General features: G+C 33.7%; 1 protein-coding gene across 3 annotated transcripts in view; it reads left to right on the top strand.

Moving 5' to 3' along the window:
- Positions 1–24,351, top strand: part of LOC129229257 (acidic mammalian chitinase-like) — a 66,373-nt gene that overhangs the window by 20,237 nt on the left and 21,785 nt on the right. The window contains exons 1-4 of one of the 3 annotated variants that reach the window (XM_054863526.1): positions 10,655–11,004; positions 11,235–11,328; positions 15,211–15,478; positions 19,624–19,750. In XM_054863526.1, the coding sequence (XP_054719501.1) occupies positions 11,265–11,328; positions 15,211–15,478; positions 19,624–19,750 (459 nt within the window). In that variant the 5' untranslated portion in view covers positions 10,655–11,004; positions 11,235–11,264. Of the gene's footprint in view, positions 1–10,654; positions 11,157–11,234; positions 11,329–15,210; positions 15,479–19,623; positions 19,751–24,351 lie in introns of those variants that run through there. The other 2 variants (XM_054863524.1, XM_054863527.1) reach the window with 2 other exon arrangements.

The following is a 24,351-nucleotide window of genomic DNA, read 5'->3' as shown; positions in this document are numbered from 1 at the left end:
TTCGGGGATCATGCCTGCTGGACCGCCGGGGGGGGGGGGGGTCAGTTTTCACCCCCTCTCTCCCCGAACAATGCTCTAAGCCCCGAACGCAGTGTAGGTGTAGCAAACGGGAAGTGGTCAACAAATCAGCGAGGAGAGGGGCAACATTTCAACTTTTCTTGAAGGTCAGTACGGGACGTCGAGTCTAGACGAGTGACTACCACAGCATGAAAACCTGGATCCGAAAGCACAGTGCAATCGATAACTTCAACTTGGGGGGGGGGGGATTCTCCCCCCCCTTTGGTCACCCGGGGGTGGCGATCGGCGCTGAAATCTTTGGTAGCCATTGAAAATTTTTGGTCGCCAATTGGCGAGTGGCGACCGCTAATCTGCACCTCTAGTTGGCAGGTATGTTATACCTATTCAATTTTTGTTTTTAAGCTATGGGAAATTTTCTTTTTTCATCAAAAGGAACAATAGGAGAGGGTGCCTCATGAAAAAATAACACCTTAAAAAATAATACGAGTTCTACTGCATATACGAATGTATTCATTTACTTTACGGTAGTTCAAGCAAAAATTTTAATTAAACGAACCTGTAGAAGACTGATCACTAGAACTGAGTCTGCAAAGAAGAGCAATTTGCTGTCTTTCTGAAAGAGGTGTATTTCGTTGCGGTGTTAGAGGTAGCTCCCACTGAACATCTTTCACACTTACAGATTTCTTCAAGTGTCCATCATTGCTCACATCTGTGTCTAAAAAAGAAACATTGCTAAAATTAATAATTTCTAAATTTTAACAAAAATCTCACTGATGTCTCGATATAATAAGCATAAATGGAAATGCTTGCATAGAATGACAAAAAAAAAAAAAAAAATCATTATCATATTCTGTATGAAGTTTAAATGCCATATATAGCACAAATCTTCACACAATACAGCAAAACCTGTCCTAACAGACACCCCTCAAATGCAGACAATTTTTAATCCCCTGATTCCAAGGTTAATAACATTATTAAATGTCTGTCCTGCGTATATCCCTCATTTAAAGACAAAAAAATTGTACCGTTGCCATTAGTGTCCGCATTAGAGGGGTGTAACTGTAGAATATTCTTTGTATTATGTAGTCTTATAAGTTTTTTTTCTTGATCATCGGGTGATCAGAACAAGTTGCGAAACTTTAAAATTTCACAGTGAGCAAAGTTAAATAGTTTGTTAAAAATATATTTGTAATGACATATTTTCTGTACAATAATCTGACCACCTAGAGGGTGAGGGAGTCATAGCGCAGACTGTGTGATAGAAATTTTGAGGGGGGGGGGGGGCGGGTCTTTGCGCTCTTTAGGGTGGGGTGCGCCTTGCTCTCTTGGGGAGGGGGGGCACCCGAGTTATTGAGCAAAAAATAAATACCTTTTTGCTGAGGAATAACAGGAAATATCCAACTTTGTTTTGCACAAGTACACAGATTACGCATGTTTTGGGGTTTCAAGGAACTCCTTTTTGAATTCAAATGTGTGAACTTTTAGATGTAAAGACACCCAGTAACAGGGGCGCCGACTTGCAAAAATTATTGGGGGGGGGGGGGGGGTTTAAACGTCACTGGTGATCCAGGCTGTTTGTAATTCCCATGGAGGCTTCCCCCCCCCCTCCGCCTTTCCAAAAAAGAAATAAATATTGTCCGTTTTTCACTAGTTGAGACTTGGCCACGCCCCCAACACGTGGTATCGGAAGATTCTATATGCGTCTTTTGGGGATGAGGCTTCAGACCAACACTGAGAAAGGTTGCAATTGGCCATCGTTATCGCGCTGTAAGAAGACGAGTGTTCTATAATTTTCTAAGAAATTACCTCCCACCTTCTTTCCCGAAAAAAAGGTGTGCTACTAAGACAATTGTTCGACTTAAAAGTATTTTAAGATTTGCAGTGTATTTCTATACGTTTTTGGGTTAATTTATCATTGATTTTGAGAAGGAAATCCTAAACTTTCTGTCTTTCACGCTAAGTAAACATTTTCTGAAAACACGGTGAACAGTTGCAGGTGAAATTGGAAGGAAAATTTTTCCTTCTATTCTGCTGAAACTTTCACAGCTCTCAAACGTGGGGTTTTCATAGGTATTCTAATTATAAATCTCTGGCAAAACGATGCTCTAATCGCATATTGTTAACTTTGCTGGTCAACCATTTTTCACCTTATTTTCGATCCGATTTTCTTCTTTAAAGCGTTTATTAAATATTACACAGTGCTTAGGGATAAATGAACTACTTTTGCAATACTTCAAACTGTTTTACTTCGAATATAATGAAGAATAAATGCGTTTTCGAATTGTGTTTGTTGTTACTTTGCGAATACGAGTCATTTTTAAAATAATACGTAGATTTGTAAAGTGAACAAGCAAAAATTAATGCCAAAAGATTTTTTAACTATCACCGCATTGAAAAAATAACAAAAAAAAAAAAAAAAAAAGAAAGAAAGAAAGAAAACGACAGACGATAACTTTAATTTCGAATTTTTCTGAAAATATTTCTCTGTCACCTCATTTTTGGTCCATTTCAAACAGTCAATATTTTGTAAAAAAAAAAAAAAAAAAAAAAAAAATGTTGAATTGATGTAATCATGTAGAGACAGTATGAAAAAGTATTGAACTACTATTTCGATTCCTAGGCACTTCATTTTTAACCATACACATTTAAAGCCTACGAACAATTTTGGAAGCCTCAGTAGGTAAGTTGCACTCTGTGTGACACATTTCAATACTTCAGTACTATTTTTTTTTTTTCAATATGGCTTTTATTCTTCAGAAATGAAAAAAGGAACAAAACAGAAATTAAAGCTCTTCACATGCCAATATGGTTATCTACAGAATAATTGAATAAGTGCCTGAAACAACGTTTTATGTTACTGTTTTAACCTATTTATTTTTGTAAATATGAAAAAATATACATGCTTTTTTTATTCAAGTTTTTTCGATTACTCTAAAAGTAATTCAGTTCTTCCAGTACTTTTACGGAACAGCGTTACGTGTAGGGATCATAAAATAGACAAAAGTTTGTTGCCCGTATTCTAATACAGATCCGAACAAGGACGGACACAAGGGAGGGGCGATGGGGCGACCGCCCCTTCCTTGAGTCGAGACGCAGAACTCTTCCACGGCATGTCTTTGATACTGAAGTTGAGAATTGTTTTAGCCTATCTTCAATAGTTTGACGAAGCTCTTGCTGTCTGGAAAATGAAAGTGTAGCACATATCTTATTCTTAACACATTACTGATAGAGATCTGAACTTTGTATAGGAAGTATTTCAAAGTTCCAAAAACTCAATTTTAGAAGATTTTAGATGATATTAAATAGGGTTATAGGGTTCAAGGGCTCTTCTCAGGAAAGTTTGGAAAATTGAAGTCCCCCCTCTCCAAAAAAAAAAAGAGGAACTTTAATGGGACACCTTTGATGGCGTTAAGGTAAGGGATGGGGTTTGGTACACTCCTCTGCAATTTTGTAGAAAAGGAAGTTCCTCCCCTTCCCAAAATAACTGAAATGAGACGATCTTTCAATGGTGTTTGGAAAGGGGGGGGGGGCGGAGGTTTGCGAATTTATAAAAGGGTAAGGGTGTGAAATCAATCGCCCCCTCCTTGAATAGTTTCTGGATCCGTCCTTGGCTCTGAATGTAAAATGCGTTATTTTTATCAAGAAACGTTGCTATAGTCAATCTATTCAGTTGTTCAACATATCCCACACTGGCAAGGAAACTGACTCAACCACAAGAAAAAAAAAAAAAAAAACAGCAATGGAGAAAACTAAGGCTTGACGCAATAGTAATTTTAAGTGATTTAGTCTCAAACATTACAATATGCGCAGTCAACTTAAAATTTATTAATTATTAATTAGTTTTTGAAGTATAGATACATAATGCATACTTTAAGCTCGAAAAATATTCTTCTAAATTATGAAATTTTAATAATGTGTCATTATTGATGAAATTGTTTCTACACCCCCCCCCCCCCCGCACCATTTAGATGAGCTAACTTTGCGGTTTTTGTGTCGAGAAAAAGCACTAAATTTAGATTTTAAATCAATAGCCGGTACGGTTTTCCCAGATTTTGAATTGTGTCACTTTCCTTGCCGGAGTGCGATATGATTCTTTATTAAAAACATACATGATCATAAACAAATTGTGACTAGAGCTATCCAGGAAGGAGGGGGGGGGGGGAGCCGGTCTTTTCCCTTAAAACAATTGTTACTGCGATTTTGGTGACTTAGAGCAAACCTAAGGAGTCGTTCACAAATGATGTCACGCTTGAAAGGGGTAGGGAGAGAGGGTTCGGGGTTCATGAACTTCGGACAGTTAGTCTCAAGGGGGAAGGAGGGGATTATAAGAAATATGACTTCACATATTTTGGTCCAAATAAAAGCGTTCGTTATAGCAATATGTTCATCGAACATTGCGTGAGATGTGACGAGAGGAGAGGCTAAGGTGAAGTGTAACGTCCTTTATGGACAATCCGTGTTTACGTTAGGCTACTGTGTACTGAAGTGTTATAACTAACTTCGTTTCTGCCTCCCCCCCCCAGAAACGAAGTTGGTTACCTCCCCCCCCCACCTTGAAAATACTCGCCCTGGGGGTAGTCGTCATCTCTTAAGCCGGACCGAACCGATGAACCTATAATTTTAAAACAGTATTCAAACCAAAGACACTTTTTATAACGCATCGCAAATTATTACATATTTCTAAACATTAATATTCATGCAATACTTAGAGAAATAGCCTTGATTTTAATAGTCAATTGCTTTAAATATTTCAGATTGATTTTTTATTGTTTTCTCATTTACTTTTATTTCTCGCATGTAAATCCTTTCTGGAACAATTGCCCAGTCCCCGCCTTTGGTTCAACCAAGTTTTTTTTTGGGAGGGGGAGGGGGGGCAACTTTTGTTCGAATAATGTTTTCATCATTTTTCAAAAATAACTGCTACTGTTGATCTACTGACTGTATATCCGCTCTATATGATCTGAAATTTTGTACAATCCATACAGATGCATCAAAAAGACCCAATCCGTAAGAGCTACTGAGTCACCCCCCCCCCTCAAGAAAAGGGAGAGGGAGATGGAGAGAGATATTAAGTCTTCAAAACGAACGCAATCCTTAAGCATTTCAATGCCACAGTCTGTGTGGCAATGAAGTTTTCCTGTCCCCCCCCCCCCCCCTTTTTTTCATCAGCGCACTTGCAATTTTGAATATAGGACGTTAGTGTTTAAAAGGATATCGTTCAAAATTCAGAAAGCCTATCCTTAATAGAAATGTTTCATTCGGAAAAAAAAATACCTTACTTTTTTTTGTAAATACAATATTTTTGTTCTGAAATTTTCAGTTTAAAAATTATAGATTCCCCGTAGACGACAATTATGCAAAGCTAGAAACGAGAGGAAAGAACACAAAGACATTTTTACAAATTTAAATGCCCGCCAAATTTAGGGTTGTCTCAATTGAAAGCGGGTAGCGATCACCCCCGCGTTAAACTTTGCTTTGCTTTCGGGAAGGCGTTCCGAAGTCTCTTCTCCTCATGAACGCACAATAAATAAAAGTTCAGATTTTCGAACCTTGAAAATGCCAATTTACATATATTTTCTGATTTATACAAACAAATAATATGTGGCATGGCATTTTCAAAGTCAATCTAAGAATTGGTACACAAATTTTCTTGTTCAATTAGATCATGTCACTTGTCTTCAGTGAGGGACATTTTTACAGTTCTATTTTGGGGAACTCGTTGTGCAGTGCCATGGCTAGGCATTGATATAAAGCAGGGCACTTGACTTGCATCCCATTGGCGCCTACCCACAAAAAATATCGGTAGGGTGGGGGACATACTGAGGGTCTAACCCCGGGAAATTTTCTAAATTGAAGATGGAAAAAGTAAGTTTTAGTTTTTTAAGCATTTTAGAGCAATATATTATCAACGTTAGAATTCCAAACACTCTACTCTCGCTAACTCTACACATGTTTTGGCTTTGAAAAATGGGGGAAAAAAGCACTTGTACGTTATATTCGTAAAAAGTTAATTTGATTTATAGTATAATAATTTTGTTTTTAGACTATTACAGAACAGTGAATATATATCTATAAAAAGATTGAAATTATATTTAAATAAATCTTAAACTATCATTAAAAAATAAATCATAAAATACTGCTGTCGCACTTTGATTAATAAGTGAAATAGCTAATTTAAACTTGCTTTGAATAAGGCTCAGAGTTCATTAAATAAAAATAATATTCCAAAGTTATTTATTAAATATTAGTTAATAAAGTTAAAATATAGTATGTAAATAGTCGGTTTTTATAGGGTCTTATACCTAAAAAAATTTAAGTATTTGAAAATAACTAATGCAGTTTACTATAGTAATACGGTAGTAAAATAGCATTAATATTTCGAAATTTTAAATCTTAACATTCTGTATTAAGTTAATTCTTCATTTTACAGAGATTTTTAAAATTGCTCTAAACACCAATATTAAGGCTGTCTTCAGAAAGGTGCAAATGTCGACCGCCTGACTGGATTACTGAATTTGAAGTCGACGAGTGGTCAAATATTCAATTCATCCAAAATATCTCGGTGGTTATGAAGAATAACCAAGTTGTTCAATCGCTTCTGCCCCGTTGTTGATCAAACAGACTTTATTCGCAGGTTCGCACACTGAGACGAAATTTTAAGTGCTCGCAGCACCATAACACTATCATTATCCACACCACCCGTTTTCAGTTAACCTGCTTTTTACCGTAATAATTATTTGTTTTAACTCATTACGGAATGTATTTTACAAGGTAACTATCTTCAAACAAGGAAAATAAAAAATACTAAGAAATTTGAGTTTAGAAAGCATTAAATAGCTAATAATTTTCTTAAATTATTGGAGGGGCTGTGTCCCCTCAGGCCCCATGGAGTCGGCGCCACTGCCCAGTAAAAGCAATGAAAATGGACAGCAGACAGCTTAAATATCAAAATAAGCAATTAACAAAAGCAAAAGAAGACAAAATGGGACTCAAAGTCGAAATTTATTGGATGATTCCTTCTCAGAGAAAACCGTTAAGAAATAAATTTTAGTAAAAAGACCCATAAAATACATTTTGCAGTCAAAATGAAACTGCTTATTAATAAATTAACAATACATTTCACGTTTGGAAAAAATTTTGCTAGGAATCAACTGCCGAATCAACTGCCACATTTAGCGATGTGCAGAAGAATACGGAATGGCTTTAAGATCATCAACTAGATTAGAACGATTCTTTTGAATGTGGAAAGACTTCAAAAAATCAAGATCTTATGAATTTGGATATTTCTGGATAAATTTAAATGAGTGGAAATCAAAGGAGTGATTTGAGTTCCAGCAATGTTGAGCAATACTAGACTTATTGAACTATTGTTTTCTCATATAATTTTTATGCTCTCTTAAACGAAATTTCAAAGAAACTGTCTGTCCAATATAAGACCACAAATGCAGTCTTGATTGTGGAATCGATAAAATTGACCGCATTTGCAGTCTGGTTTTCTGCGGAACGGTTTTCTCGGGGAAGGAATCATGCAATAAATTTCGACTTTGAGTTCCATTTTGACATGTTTTGCTTTTGTAAATTGTTTATTTTGACATTTAAGTTGTCTACTGTCCATTTTCATTGCTTTTATTGGGTGTCTTTACATCTAGAAGCTCACACCTTTGAATTGAAAAAGGGGTTCCTTGAAACCCCAAAGCACGTGTATTCTGTAATCTGTGTATTTGTGCTAAACAACGTTGGATATTTCCTGTTAAACCTTGATATTGGTTACAACCACTTTAAAGTCATTAGTATATACGTATGTTTATATTAAAGAGTTTTTTGTTGAAAAATGCTTGTCTTGCATTTTTCATGCATGTTCAAATGTGCCCCAGGCTTGTTCTGCCTCTCTGTGGGGCACATGCAAACAATTGAAGCGATTAAAAAAAAAAAATCTAGGAAGTAAAGAAATAATTTTTGAAAAAATCTGAAAAAATTTCATGGCACACACAAAAAAGAAGAAAATATAAAACATTAATTTTTCAAAGTGTGTGTGTGCATGGGGGGAAGGGGCAATTGACCTTCTTTGACTCCCCTAAATGACAGGCCTGTTAAATATAACAGAATGTAAGAAATGACTAGTATAAAAAGAATACCAATAAAAACATTAAAAAAACAAAACAAAAAGGAACTAGTTTTTTTTTAAAATCAAACCAGAAGTTTAAGGCCAATCTGTTCTTGAGTGGTGTATAGAGAGGGCTTTGAAATATTTACATTAATAGAAAGTACAGTGAAACATTGTTTATATGTTTCTCTTTTATAAGTTTTTTAATTTGGTCCCTGCAGAGTTTAATTCATATTAACTTATACTTATTATACGTTTTTTTTTTCATTTATACACTTTTTTCATACAGTCCCTTCAGAAACGTATAAACAGTGCTTTACTGTATAGGCAAAATAAAATATAGAGTACCAAATTAAAAACCACTACTTTACAATAACATCATTTTTTGAGATAATATCTGCATCATTTTTAATCCAAAAAGGTGGAAATTTTGAAATAGCAACTGAATATCTTTTATGCATGTATATTATACATACCAGATGCAGCAGAATTTTCACTGAAAAAAAGGCGTCTTCTTGATTTGCTAGCCGTCAGACTCTTAGGTTTATAGACCGGAGGAGCACTCTTGCAGCCAGGCATGGAATGGGACTAAAAAGATATTGAACAAGCATGTAGTGTAAGACACTATTTACTCTCAAATTGTGCAGTACATTTTATAAAAATAATTGAAATAACAAAAATAAATCAATTTATAAATAAAATAAAGGTCATATCTCTCAGTTTCAGTATGAAAAATTGGACATATTTATGAGAAGTCCATGTTACAAGTACAGCCAAAATTACCTTCTGAAGTTTTTTTTTCTTTAGCAAAACGGTCCTTTTATGTCTATAAACCAGGGTTGCCCATAGGGGGAGATTATGGTGCAAGTTGTGCCATGAAAATTTTGAGGGTGCGGGGTGGGGATTTTTCTTTTTTAAATTTATTTATTTGAATGAATTTGTTGATTTATTTTTAATATAAAATATTTATTTTATTTTGCTTAGATTTAATTTAATTTATTTATTTTGTCTGTGGGTGTATGTCATTGGCATAGCACAGAACTTTTCTAATAAAATAATAAAAAAATAAATGAAACATATTTTTTAAAAAATGTAGTCAATTAGCGATAACTCAAAGTTTTTATCAAGTACCGGCCCCTTCGTCTTTCATTCCATGACAGTTATTCTCAATATTTTGCAGTAAACTTCCTTTAGCTTGAAGTTTTTTACAAATACAATCCCCCCCCCCAAAAAAGGAATAAAATTCATCTAATTTGTATATATTTGTTCTTTTTAAAACTAAGCCTATTATTTATTCACACTAAGCTTTGAAACGATCAACTCAAAATTTAGTTAGCAATAATTACCATGGTCAATAATGAATTCTATTTAATTATCACTTTAATGGCAAATAGTTAATGTTATAGTCTCTTTGAGATAAGAAGATGGACTCGCTCTTCAACAGAACCTTGGCTATACCACTGCAAAGTATTGGCAAAAAAATTAAGGGTTCCACAAAAAAAGTGAGCATTTAAAAGGGTTCCACTGATCAAAGAAATTAAGAAACACTGATGCAGTTATTGTAGAAAATTCCCCTTTTAGGTATTTAATGAGAATTTGTGCCCCTGAAAGCTTGATTTCCGGATAGGTTTCTGTCTAGGCAATCATGATGCTTCTGAAATATATTTCTGTGATCAGGATTTTTTAAATGGGTCTAATCTGGGATGTATTCTCCGCTGAATACTCTGTCCAATTGTAACAAGATCAGTAGTTCTGAAATTATGATCAATTCTGAAATTTTCAGCCATTAACTTAACAATTAGTGCAGAACTATTAGTGTTGCAACCCAGTACACCACAAAACGACATTTGAAGAGAGCTACGATCATTGTAGAAAATAAGATACAGCATTTTTGTATTAAGGGCAACAGCTTGATCTATTAAGTAATCAAACCTGTTTTTTACCAGTTAAATTTACTAACTCATATGATCAAATAATTTTTGAGATCTGAAGAAGTTACAAAAGTGTTTGTGGAGTAAAGAAGCTATACTGTACCAAATTAGTATTGCTTTAGAGAGAAAAAAAGGAAAATAGATGGACAATATTTTAAAGCTAAAATGCTTTAAGAAATCAACACTAATACATACTCGACAAGAGTTATCCTTAAGCATGTAATGGTAGAATCATCTGATTTTCATCTTAATTTTGAGAGCAAATGATATTTAACTACAATATTTAATACAGAAACAAGTGAATGCAGAGAAGCAGACAAACACGTTTTCTCAAGTTCCGCAAATTACATTTTTCCCGCGCGCGAAACGCAAAAATACTTTTAATTTTTTCTTTTTTGTTTGTTTGCCGCGGATTTAAGAAAGTTACAGTTAAAGCAGTTGCAGCGACCTGCAAACCTTGCCAAGAAGAAGAAATTTCTTGAAATAACCATGTGATCTTTTTAACCAATGAAATATCGATAATCTTGGACATGCCTTGTCCCATCCTCATCTGTAGTGAAAATTGTAATGTAATGTAAATACAGTTTGAGGGTGCAAACATCTCGATTTAAAAAACTGTTCGTGCTCTTGTTTCAGGAAATTTTTTTGATGCGCAGTAATGTTCAACAAGGATGGATGTTCTGCAAAGTACTTGTTTTTACCCCACCACAGAAAGTTGCTTTTGTTGTAATAAGAATCAAGTTTCCTTGAATCACCTTTCCTTGTTTTTGAGAAGGAAAATATGGAAGTTCGTGACATGTGAATAATAACATATGGTTGACATTATGCGTGATAAAATGATGATTAGGTATGAGATTATTTCGAGCAAATTATAAATTCAAACGAGAGTGAAAGGACATCAAGGAAAGTGTATGTCCAGTAGTTCATCTTTATCTGAAACAGTTCGCATAAGTATGACCTGATCACCTCAATGTTTGGATGTTATCAGTAACTTTAATGTGATGATTTCAGTGTTACAAAACATTGATAAGATGATTTTGAAAGTTATAGTTTCATAATTTCAATGATAATTTTTATCAACCACCTGCGTTTGTTTATAAATTGTAATTATTTTTCGGCTGTTTAATACGCATTAAACATTTTGTGATTTTTTTTTGCTGAGCATACTATTTCTTTTTTAGGCAGAAAAAGTTTAATTTATTAGCATCCTAATGGCTCTCCACCTGTCTGCTTTTTTATTGTTTACCTTGTCTTTTGCTGGGAGATATGCTTATGGTAGGTCTTTCACTTATATGTTTGCAACTTAGTTTTACTTTTATGCCCATGTACTGACATACCTTCCTAATTTTGATTATAAATGAATTTAATCAGTAATATGTTTTTTGAATAGTTATTTTTTAAATAAGTTTCAGCAATTTTTTATAATTGCTTTTGACATGCTTAATGTTATATGTGTAATCAGACATTATTGGAGGGCATAGAATGGTACATGGAGTAACATATTTTCTGGTGTATTTTGGAAAATATCCACTGCTTTATGGAACATATGTTTCGTATTAATTTGAGGATTTTCTTAGTAAAAACATAAAAAAATGCAACGTGAAATACATGTCTTATTTTTTTAAAATTTCAAATTTGGTTCTCATTATTTATTTTTATTGCATATAAATTTATGATATTTTATTGACTGATGTACATCTTGTCGTACTACATGAGATGTATTTTCAGAAGAATACTAAATAATCTTAGTGCTTACATTTTGCATTTTAATCTAAGTTACCCGCAATTGTCCGTTAAAAAGTGAGCATTTTGAAGAAATTTTATCATTCTTTAATATATCGGTTTTGTGATCACAATTATTAGAGTCATTTATGACTTGTGATTAAAGGTCATCTAAATTATTAAAATTTTGCTTTTCAACGCCTAAAAGGGAGGTTATAAGTTTTAAATAGTGGGTTATAAGTTTGATGCATTTATATATGTGTGTTTGTCTGTAATATCGTAGCTCCTAAATAGATGGATCAGGGTTGAGTTTTGGACTGTCCAAAACTTGTTTAGGACAGGACAAATAGTTAATACTGTCTGAAATTGCTCAAAAGTATGCTAAAGTGCAGGGCCGGATTTAGGGGAGGGCAGGCGGGGCTACTCCCCGGGGCCTCCACAACAAAGGGGCCCCCACAATAAATTTTTTACAAAATATCCTAACTGGAACTGATGTGATATACCCCACCCTTGGCGACTTTTTCCTGTTGGCGCCAAGAAAGCGTCGCCAAGAAAACGATGTATGACGACATATGTCATACATCGTTCTTAGCGATGCTATTTTAGCGCCAACAGGAAAAAAATCAGATAAAAAAACATGATCAAAGCACTTCAGAACACAATATATATAAAAACAACATAAAAGCACAACAAAAAACATCACGAATATATGCTTCAAAAATGTACAGGGCCGGGGGTTTTTTGTAAACATATTAAAATACAATGAAATAAATTATTGTATTAATTACAAGTCGAAATTAATGCATTAATTGTTTTTTCATCATTTCTCCGGGATACGAGCCCTCGGTCTCATAGTACTTTCGTAATGAGACCTCGGCTCGCCGGCCCTGCCTCGGTCTCATTACGAAAGTACTATGAGACCTCTGGCTCGCCAGGACCTCGCTCCGCTCGGTCCGTTATCCCTCCGACTGTTAATATACATTACAGTCGGAGTATGATCACAGTTATGTATATTTATGTATATTATGCATATTCATGTGTATGTACACCCAAGGGTGGCTCCTTCCGTTCAGTGTACAATAATGACACAGTTTTAAGCGTGAAATATGCACCAATATTGTGCAGATTTATTAATAAAATTCAGCATTTTTAAGAGTACAACCGAAAGAACTTTCAATTGTTAACATAAAATTCAGTACCTAAAGGAGGCACGTTAATGTCTAAATAATTCGTGGCATCGATAAGAATTAACTTTTAGAACAAAATAACCGAACTATTTTTGTAAAATTAATTAACATACAGTAAAAATAAAGTTAAAAGCTACAAGAACCCCTCAAGGATTTGTAAAAAACAAAGAATTTCCGAAGTGAGAATTTTTATGTGAATTCTAAAATAAAGAACTTACCTTTTTATGGTATAAATCCTCACACTCAGTCCAAAACAAAACATCATCTGACAATGGCGCGTTACAGATACACACCACGTTGGAGTTAACTTTTAATTAACCTTCAAGTTTGAAGAAACTGGCATTTTCTAATGTTTTTACTTCAAAACACAACTACTGAATCTAAACTAACACAAAATAAGCATTCCTGTAAGGTATATTGCACAAAACAACACGTATCTCTCCTGCGTAAAACCAAGAACCCAAGTAAACAAGTTCGAACAAGTTTGCCTTCGCGTTGCCAACCGCAGGTTAGTTTCACCAGGGATGCCATGCTTAAAAATTTATCGCCTTTACTGTGGTATTTACTGTGATTTTTAAACATGGTTGCCAAAACCTTACCAACCCTGCGATAGATAATTTTTTTTCTTTGAAAGTTGACTTGATCAGACCTGTTCTTAGCTAGGTGACATCTAAATTACTGAAGATACCTGCTAATTAAAAACCTAACTAAAATTCTTTTGCATTTTTCTAGTGAAAACTTACTTATACATCTAAAATGTTAAAATACTAATCGAAAGAAGCAATTTTTCTGCATATGATAGAATTTCTCCCATGAACCCTGATTTGAAAATCCTGTAAAATGAACCTCACCCTCCTCATAAAAGTTGAACCTTTTTAGGCACCTCTGAATCTACATTTTCTCTTCTTGTTTTTAATTCTACAATTAATATTTATCTCGCCTCCATGCCTGTTATTTAGGGAATCAAGAGACTTGAGTCCTATGTCCCTTAGCTTTGAGAAATATATTTACAGGGGTGCCCACCTGGGGCCCTAGGGGGGGGGGGGTCATGGCGCAGACTGCGCTATTGAAATTTTTAGAACGGTTGTTTTGAGGGGTATTTTTTCTTTTTTTTTGGGGGGGGGGAGGTGCATCCTTGTTTTCAGGGAGGAAGGTAGGCACCCGTGATATTTACATATATGTAGGCAAGGATAGAAGTTAAAAAAATAAGTCACTTAAGATAGACCAGTAGCTAAAAAACTTCATTGGTCCATACTTTTAGTGGTCCATATGGGCGCCCATAAGCAAAATTTTAAGGGTGGGCGCAGATATTTTCCTTGTGGTTTTGAAGGATATTTTCCCCATGGAAACCGATATCACTACAGATTAAAGTTATCAATATTTGACATTTTTAATAACTTTTTCATTAACGGCTGGAGAAGAAATGTTTTTATATTTTTGTAAAGAAAAAGGTACTAAAAGCAAGGAAGTTCTAATTTCTAGGGGGCTTGAGCTCCCACTTGCCCCCCACCTTATGGGCGCCCATGATGGTCCATTCTTGTGTCTTAGTTTTAAATAATAAAAAATTTAAGAAAAAAGACCCAATTATGTAAAACAAAATTAATGTGACAAATGGAGTCAGTTAGCATATTTTAATAGACATGTCTACCTGACCGAAACAATTGGTGCGTTTTTGTTCAGCTTTACTGGTCAAGGAACTAAACCAAGAAAATCTTATCTGTGTTGCTGTTTTGTGAGAAAAGCTATAAGGTGACGAAAACAATGTTATAATTATAATGGTGAAGTAATTTCCTAATCTATTTTTTCTTGTAAAGAAAATCCAAACATTGTTAGTAAAGGCACAAACTTCCTATTGACAATTAAAAAAAATGAGCATATTTAAAGTTTTTAAACAAAAGCATGAATAAAACTTCACTGGTCTTAAGGACCATCAAAATTTATATTCTGCTGTTCTGATGAAGGTTTTTATGGTCTTGGACCAGTGGACCACTGTTAATTTTGAGATCTTTATATAGGTGTGGTTTTTGTTGTTTTTCAATATAATATTTATTGAGTGTATAAACTTTGAGTTCTTGGAAAATTTTGAAGTTACAAAACTTCTCTCATCCTCTTTGTAGGCATAAATTATTTTATATGAATCCATTTGTGTATAATGCAATTACTTGAATATATCTATCCATGTCTTACTGTATTATCAAAATCTAATGATGGTGTGGAATCTTACAAAGTATTTTTTTTTTCTCTTTAGGAAATTCTAACTTGAATCGAGTTTGTTACTATGCATCTTACAATCCTCCTCCAAATAAATTAAATGCTACATTATGTACTCATATCATTGCTGGATTTTCCTCCGTGAAAGATGGTGTCATAGATGTGGGAGGAAATGGGAAAATGTACACAGAGACTACTGCTTTAAAGAAACAATATCCACATTTGAAAATATTAATGACTGTTGGAGGAGGTGGGAATGATCAAGGATTTTCATCAGCAGTCAGTTCTCCAGGAAGTCGTTTGAAGTATGAACCAAATTTTTGTTTTGTTAAAGAAAAACTTTAAAATGCTAGATTTGTGTTATTTCAATTTCTCTTCCTTCTCCAATTAATTCATGATTTTTTAGTTGCTGTTTTATCATTAGAAGTGTTAAATGTTTGGATCATTTTTTGAAATTTCTTTTTACTAAGTCTTAGAGAAGAGAAAGCTGAAACGTAATTTTATGAATATTACAAAAGATACCTTACTGAATCCCAAGATCCCCTTCTAGAAAAATACGATGATGCTACAATGGGCTGGGGGGGGGGGGGGATCCTTTTATGTAAAAATGTAAAATTAGTGCGTCCCCTGACCAAAGAAGGGGAAGGGTGCAAACAAATAAAAGCACACTTTACTTCAATTAAAAAGACACTTTTTGATACAAATTTTGTAATAGAAAAGTTGCTTTTAAAACTTTTTTGTGTGTTATAGGCATATAAAACCCAAATATTTTTTGATAGTAATTATTTTTGTGAATAACAGAGCGCTTTTTAATGCTTTGTTAAAAAAATATGTCAATAATATTCAAAAGTTAAAATTTTTGTTTTAATAACTCTTTGATAATATGAAATGTCAGAAAATGGAAAAAAAAATGCCTTTTTTTTTCTCGCATTTCTAAATTAACAGCTATATATGTTACCCCCAGTGCCATATTTATGCATGAGTTAGTTGGGCTATAGCCTAGAGTGGCAGAATTGTAATGCAACATTTTTTACCATGTCAGAAAATTAAAATGGTTCATCTAAAAGAATGAGGTCACCCTCTTTTCGAAAACATATTTAATCACTTTGTGAATTACCAAGTGCAATTGATGATCTGGGGTGTCTATGTAGTCCTTGATGCAGCACTCAAAGAATTGAATAACAAATAAAGCTCTAGATTAGCGGTCACCAACCGGCCACCATTTCATTGAAAACCGCTACCAAAACATCTAGTCCCAGTAGCCAAAAGTGGCGACCATATTTTTGTTGATTTGTAAAAAACAGTATCGCACAACGAAAATGCACCTCCAATTCTATCTTTACTTTTTACTAGCTGCATTGCACAATCTACCTCGAAAATAAAGATTGTGTCAAGTGACGCATGTTCAACAGTGAGGCTTCAATTAGAGAAAAAAATGCTCTAAAATTTCCCATCAAAATAATCATTCTTAAAGGAAAGAAAATGGTAAATCAAAAAATCCTGAATAAACTAAACGCAACCCTCCATAACTAAAATCCTAAAACTAAAAAAAAAAAAAAAAGAAGAAAGAAAGAAGATAAATCACCAAATAGTAGTCAAAAGGGGAAATTTTTACCTCAAAGCAAAAGCAAGATTTTATTTAGTCACAGCTGAGAAAAAAAAAAGTGGCAGCCTTCTGAACGCTAATTTAAAATGTGATCATGCAAATGATAGTTTTTTGCTATGAAAATGGAGTTCCATTAGGCTTAAAAATGCTTTTAAAATTTTCCCCGATGATTTTACAGCCTTTTTTTTTTTTGAAATTTGAAGGAAGTGAAATAATTCAATGGATATTTTTTGCGGGCTTTCAAATGGCATTAAAATTGAACTGATCGGATAATTATTTCAGGTAGAAAGAGCCATTTAATGCCATTTTTAGGTCCTAAAATTATTCGAACAGTTTAGTTCTTTTTTCGTGTTTGAACCCCTCCCCCCCATCCATGTTCCTTCTCGGGTGCCCAAGTACTTCCCTGCCAAATTTGGTTGAGATCCAACATAGAAAAATTAACATACGTACATATAAATATATTCTTCGTTTTATTTATATAGATTATCCCTCTCGTTCATCTCACTGCAAAACAGTTGGAGCCGAGACCCCGTGACTGACCAGTGATGGCCCATTACTATTTATATATTTCATAAAAATTGGCTACCACAAGTGCAAAAGTGGCTACCATTTTTTCAGGCTCTGGTTGCCAGTGGCTACCATTCAGAAATCCTAGTCTAAAGCTTCGATAACCAATTGCCTTTTTTTTGCCAACCTTAAGTATACATGATATATTTGAGAAGGCCACTAAATTTATTCAGCTATACAAAATAGATCTATCTACCTGCTGATCTTAAAAACTTCGGAAATGGGTGCTTGTACTTTCAAGTGTTGCTATACACTAGAGTTTCCAGTATCGCACCGAATTCAGAGTTTCAGTCCCGGGAGATTTCGGGATTGTAAAATGAATGATAAAGAATGATAAGGAGAAAAAGTTGTGCTTTTTAGGATGGACTGCTTTTTTTACTTGAATTAGTAGTCTTCTTGAATTCCGTACAGCAATTGTAAATTACTACATGGCCAGATCCTAATTAGCAACCATTCTTTGGTAAGCAAAAGTGCACCGCTTGTATGTGATGATAAATGATTTTTGCTCTAAGTTATGCACTTGATGAAAACACGTGCTGTGGCTCCACTGCAATTGGTTTTACTAAAATTAAATAATTGTGGACAGTTAGAAAAAGATTCGCATTAACTTCATCACCTTCTGAAATATATTTATCTTTTCTTATGCTGGGTTTTTGCTCAAAAACTGCAAATTTCGGACAAAAACGATGTCTGTTGGATATGTGTTTTGCTGTATCCATTTTACCTTGCTTTGATAATACCTTTGTTGCTTCAATAACGTTGTTCACTGTATCAGTGAATTTGATTCATTACAGGAAGGAATGAATACTGCTTGATTTCACCATTTCACCAAGTCACAGTCTGAGTAAAAGTGTTTGGATAACCTTGCTAATTTTACCTTTCATTTTAAAAAATAATTCAAAAACATGAGCTGCTTAACTTAGTACACTATCATGATAGTCATCCCGTGTTTCATACAAGTTTCTGTCACTCCTTTTAATGTCGGGCCGAATACATAAATAATGTCATATTGTTCAGTGCTTTCTTCTTTGGAGTGGACTTTTTTTTAACTTTTAGGTTTTGAGTGCATTACTAAAGCTTACAGAAGTGCTCCCACATTGCATTCAGGCTACTCAGCGGGTTTTAGAATATGTAATACACTTTATCTAATTTTTAAGAGTAATTTACTGGATTTTAAATTTTATTGATGGTTTTTGAAAATGGCTTATAAGTTTTACGCATTTTCTCAATTGCTGAACGTATGAAAATTGAAACCTCGAATGAGAATACCAATTCATTTTCAGAAAAATATACTCTATTTTTATTGTTCTGAAATGGTGAATCCATTGTTGGTCATATGAGATAAACAGTTTTACTTGCTTTTCTTGTAGATATACGAGGAAGAAAATTCAAACTTCAGATGATGCTTGTGAAAATAATCGGTTTACAAGCGGCCAAAACTGGAAAACACTTGAATAGAAAAAAAATTGCGGGATTGAGAGTAAAATCCCATGGAATCAATCCCGCTAAATATCCTGCGTTATTCAGGATTAGGATTTCGGTATTGGAACCCTACTTAAACTCTGAAAATGTAGCAAACGCCACAACCTTACAGTTATGTGAATTGATTCATGAGAAAGGTATCCAAGATATGTATTTATCTATAAAAATTACTGTTTGAATATTTGTGTGCTTGTCTGCAAGTAATTGCTCAGCAGAGAGCTCCTTTACTGTTCTACATTAAGTTGAAGGTACTCAGTATGTTGCAAGCACAGTTGGAATTCACTAGCTTTTCTTTCAGTAGAAAGTAGGCTGAACAATGCTGTTAGATTATTATAATGTAACCAATTTATTTAGCTCAAAACAATCTAAAAAACTTAGGTATATTTTTTATTAATTATATTTCTAAAATATCTATTTTGACAATCGGAGGGGGATCCATAAGGGGCATCCCTGGATATCAAGGCACTATTGAAACTTTTAGGGAGGCTATGATTTTACAGGGTCTTTGTGGGTTGGGGAGCTCTATAGCATCTTAGGGGAATACACCATCACCCTTGAGAGGGATGGGCACCCCTGTAGTATCAAAAATCTTTTTCAATTAAATGTAACTTTTATTAATACTTTAAATTATTTATGACTAATGCAACAACCTAAAGGGCAGCCAGTTTCAAAAGCTCAATGTGTCTTCACATCCAAGTGTGCCTCTGGTAATTTCCAAAATTTTATTGTTAGCACTTATCCTCCTTTGCTTCTAGATGCTTTTATTATTAGTACACTTGCATATTTAATTTTCAGACTTATTGCTTCCGCTTTTTCTACTTTGGGTAAATATGGGTTTGATGGTCTTGACATTGACTGGGAATTCCCTGTTTGGAATGATAACCAACCTGATGATAAAGACAACTTTATTCATTTTTTAAAGGTAAAACTTTGCTATGTATTTATGTACCATTTTATATAGAGTATAGTTAAGCATAATGATTCTCTAAATAAATGAACCTTGGCTACAACATGGTGATCTCAGCCTTAAAGTGCAATTTTAATTGGTCAGAGTTATTAGAAATTGTTTCAGCATGACATTTGATAGCCATGCTATGCAACAAAACCATTAACAGCTATCAAAAAGTATATATGTATATCAATAGATTTTGTTGCATAATCATAGATTTTGGTTGTTGAAAAGCAAGAAAAGTTAAGTTTTAGGTTTTTGATTTTATAACTGTGTTTGATTTGTTTTGTTAAAAGGTTTTCATGATAACTAAAGTTCCAAATCATTTCATTCTTTTTAAATAATTAGCATTAGTAACAGGAACTGAAATTCAAATTTTCCATTCACATTTTTCCATGAAGAGGAGAATCTCCTCCATCAATTTTATCCCATTCAATTTTATGTGTGAAGGATTAATATTTTGGAAAGTATAAAGTAAAAACAATATTCATCTATTTTAACCTTTTGTGTTTCAATATTCTTAAAAGTTTGCGTTTTATTAACTTTTTAAATTGTAATCAAACATGAAGTTTATTTTTTAGGGGAGTATTAAAGGAGAACTTCAGTTTTCATAACCATTTAAGTGATTCATGTTGCGCAGGTGATTAAAAACTCAAAAATGATTCATCCACCTTTTAGAAGTTAAAGTATGAAGAGAAAAATTCGTTCCCTATCTTCTATTATTGCAAAAATATTTTGATGCAAGTAAAATTGAAATTAATTAGTTATCTTTTTACTAAAATAAGTTTTTTATTTTGAAAATACAATTTTAATCTGGTTTATCCGGATTAAATTTGGAAGCATATAAATTTTTTTATACTCACATAAATAATTTTAATATGATAGCAAGAATGTAGATATAAGTACACCAAACATTCCCTTTTTATTCTGGTATTCAGTGAGTATTCATTATGTTGTCTTTGGAAATGATATCATACATGTGTCATTGGGAATTACTGTGGGATTTACCAATGAGGCATGCATGGTATTCTTTCTAAGGACAACAAAATACTCACTGAACATCAGTTTACTTATTCCCATGTTACCCTGATCATCCAGATTTTCAATCATCTGAATTACCATATCCCAGTCAGTCCAAATAAATGAGGTTATACTATACATATTTTTGGTCATTGATAACAGTAATACTTCATATTGTAAAATTGTTTGCTGTTTTTTTTTAAATTTTAAACGCTAATAATATCTATGCACTTAAGTCAAAACTGCGAGTACCTGTATTTTCCAGATTTTTATACTTATACTAGCTGCGTGCCGGGCGTTGCACGGGCTACGTAAAAAATGAAAGAGATGTCCAATTGATGTTTTTGTATTACTCTGACATTAGTTTCTAAAGTGCTAAGGAGTAAATAAATATGCATAATGCAAGGTTTGCAAAACATCAGTAGAGCTTATTTTTGGCAAAAATCTCTTTAACGTTAATCATAGTTATCAATGATACAAGTTATGAGCATTTTCAATTAGCACAAAAGATGAAAATGTGTGCATTATCAACTATAATCTGTGCTCACGTTAAAATGAATTACATCTGATAGACTATATCTGAAATATTTATGTAGAATTACAGTCAGCTTTTTACTTAAAATGACACACACTTTTTGAGATAAATAAATACCTTTGTGCTGAATATTAAAGTCAGACAAAACAACGTAAGTAGAAGCACAAATTTGTAAATTACAGCAGACACGTGTTTCGGCGTTACAGGGAACGCCTTTTTCAATGCAAAAAATAATGAGCTTATGGATGAAAAGACATCCGACAAAAGCCAAGAGCAGATAAGCATGCAGCTTAAAAGATAAAAACAGCAGATTAGCCAAACACCAATGACAAAGTTATAAACCGATCAGGAACCAATAGGAATGCAAGCAAAGGCCAAGAGCTTTCTCTTAGGTACGAACCCAGAAAGAAAGAATTCAATTGGACAAGGATTAAGCCGAAGCTTAAACAAAAAGAAAAGAAATTGTCAGTAACCGTGAACCGCAAGAAAGGAAAAGCAGAATGGAAAACCATGAAATAAAATAAACAGAAACAAAAAATATTTGAAAACAGGGAAAATAAAGATAAATAGAAGAAAATTGGGGGGGGGGGGTGTCAATCAAAACAAAAAGGTAAAAATAAACAAAGGAAGATAGATAAAAATGAGTGGGAAAAAAAAAATTGCATGAAACTAAAGCACCAAGACTAAATAAATACCAATAAGCATTAATTTAAGGTCATCAGATTCCAAATTAGCTTTAGTTAAAATCCTTAAAAACAGTTTTTTCTGTTCAACTCTGTTTCACTTAAAGAAATCCAAACAATCTTAATTTAACATGTTCTTATAAACGATACAAATTGTATTTCAAAAATAGAAACAGAAAGGAAAAAGAGAGTTATTACAATTCGAAAACTCACCCATGTGACGGGAAAAGGTCCAACAAAATAAGCATAATTAGTCACACCTCCTAAATGTGCCAAAATATGAGGCCGGTGAATGATAAACTTACACTACAATCAATAAACATAGCTTAAGAAACAACTTTCCTATGCTGAAAAAAGTTAAGAACGTTGAATGTAAAAATTTAAAAAAAAAAAGACAGACGATAAAATAAAGGCTATGTCCGAATAGTGCAACCAATTTTAAACTAATTTAAAATAAAAATTCTAAATGGAAACGTTGTTTTAAGATTCGGACAGCAGCCAAAAAATCTCTTTTAAAAGAATTATTAGAATTTTACTTGCTCACCCATATGCAAAATGGCAACAGGAAAGAAATAAAAATTCCTGAATAATGCTATGTTAATTAACATTTTAATTAATATCTCCGCTAATTAAAGTCGCACAATTAAGAGATTGGTCCTATTGTTTTCTTTGGAAAATTTCGAATTGATCGGTATCTCGTTTGACTCTCGATTCGCAGCGGTTCTCAAGAAGATAGATCTTCAGACTGACAGACGGACGCGAACAGATTTTAATATATAGTAGATGGCATTGCAGGCAATATCAAATATTTTGTACTTTCATTATTAAAGCAGAAAGCTTATTACCAGAGGACAAAAAAAAAAGGGGGGGGGGGATGAAATGCGCTAAAAAATTGAAAGAGATTTTTTTTTCTGTACTTGCCAAAATATTAGTGGAAAAAGCCAAGTGGATGAAAGCAGGTTATCTAATAACTGATCTAATACTGTCTGAATTAATTAATACATATTTCAGATCAACTGAAATATCCTGGTACAGTGGCCGCCGCTTATATGAATCATGTTTATTCGAAACAGTTGTTCCAAATAGTTTTGATTCGATAAAGAGGCTGATTCCATAAAGTGGCTAATTTAATAAAGCCAGATTTTGTTCTGTTTTTGACGATTTGATTCATTAACCCGTTCGAGATGGCAGTTCGCAGAAGATAGCGCTCCCTCAGGAGGGCAGCTGTTACACGCGGACTGTGCGCACAGGCCGGGGCAATTTCTCCCGCGAAGCCTAATACGCAATTTCGGAAAGTACGCATACATAATAATGGATAAAATGTATACTTTAGCAGAAATGAAACCATTTTTAATATATGATAAAATATATCAAAATTTCAATCATAACAAAAAATTGGATGAAAATAATTGATATTTAACAATAAAAATGCAAAATATATTGTTTTTTACAATTACTAAAAGTACCAAAATTAAACAATGTATTTTCTACAAAACAAGGAAAATATTTGCGCTTAATATTATGAAATACTTGAAGAATATTGTAACAATTAATATTTCAAAGCTGCATGAAAAATTTCAAAGCACAGATAAATGCGCATTGAGCATTTTGCACTCATACATAGTGTTACATCTTTTATTCTGCTTTTAGCAAATTACACATCTCCGTCTAAATTCTTTGCCTTTTTCAGCGTATCATTTTCGAAAGTAACTACTGTATGAAGAACTCCAACAAAAATAATTTATAGTTGTTTCAATGTGATCCAAAAGATCCATAGATGGATCAGTCATAAATTAAGATATTTCCTCCTCAGAAAGATAAAACGTGTCCACCATGGCTACCAAATGAACATAAAGGTAAAACCCCTTGCTAGAATATCTCTCCTCCAATCCCATTACAAATAGAACCAAAACAAGAAAGAGCCACTTCAAAATGAGTATACGTTTCCCTTCTCACTTGCGAGCACATGTTTATATTTTGTTTCATGAAATCCAATAAATCACAGATACTTCACAGACCCCATTCTGACGTCAGACAGAGAAATACTAATGCAGGAGAGCAATCATTTGAACGGAACATGGATAAGTAACGCCATCTAATAGTAAACATTTCGCTCCAAATCGAAAACGCAAAAAAGTGTCGTTAGGCCGGCTGCATACTACTTATCCTAATGCACGGTTACATCTTTTGTTTCTGAAGAACCACCTAGCGCTGAGGCAAAGACGCATTGTTCGTCCCGAATGGGTTAAAGCGGCTGATTCAATAAACCAGTGATTCAATTAACCGGCGTCCACTGTATTGCTTTTCTTATGAACTTACTGAGAGTTCTCTTGCTT

Source organism: Uloborus diversus, chromosome 9 (genome assembly GCF_026930045.1).
Source record: "Uloborus diversus isolate 005 chromosome 9, Udiv.v.3.1, whole genome shotgun sequence".
NCBI classification, from domain to species: domain Eukaryota; kingdom Metazoa; phylum Arthropoda; class Arachnida; order Araneae; family Uloboridae; genus Uloborus; species Uloborus diversus.
The sequence above is the reverse complement of the archived record's forward strand: the minus strand, read 5'-3'. Positions and strand labels throughout refer to the sequence as shown.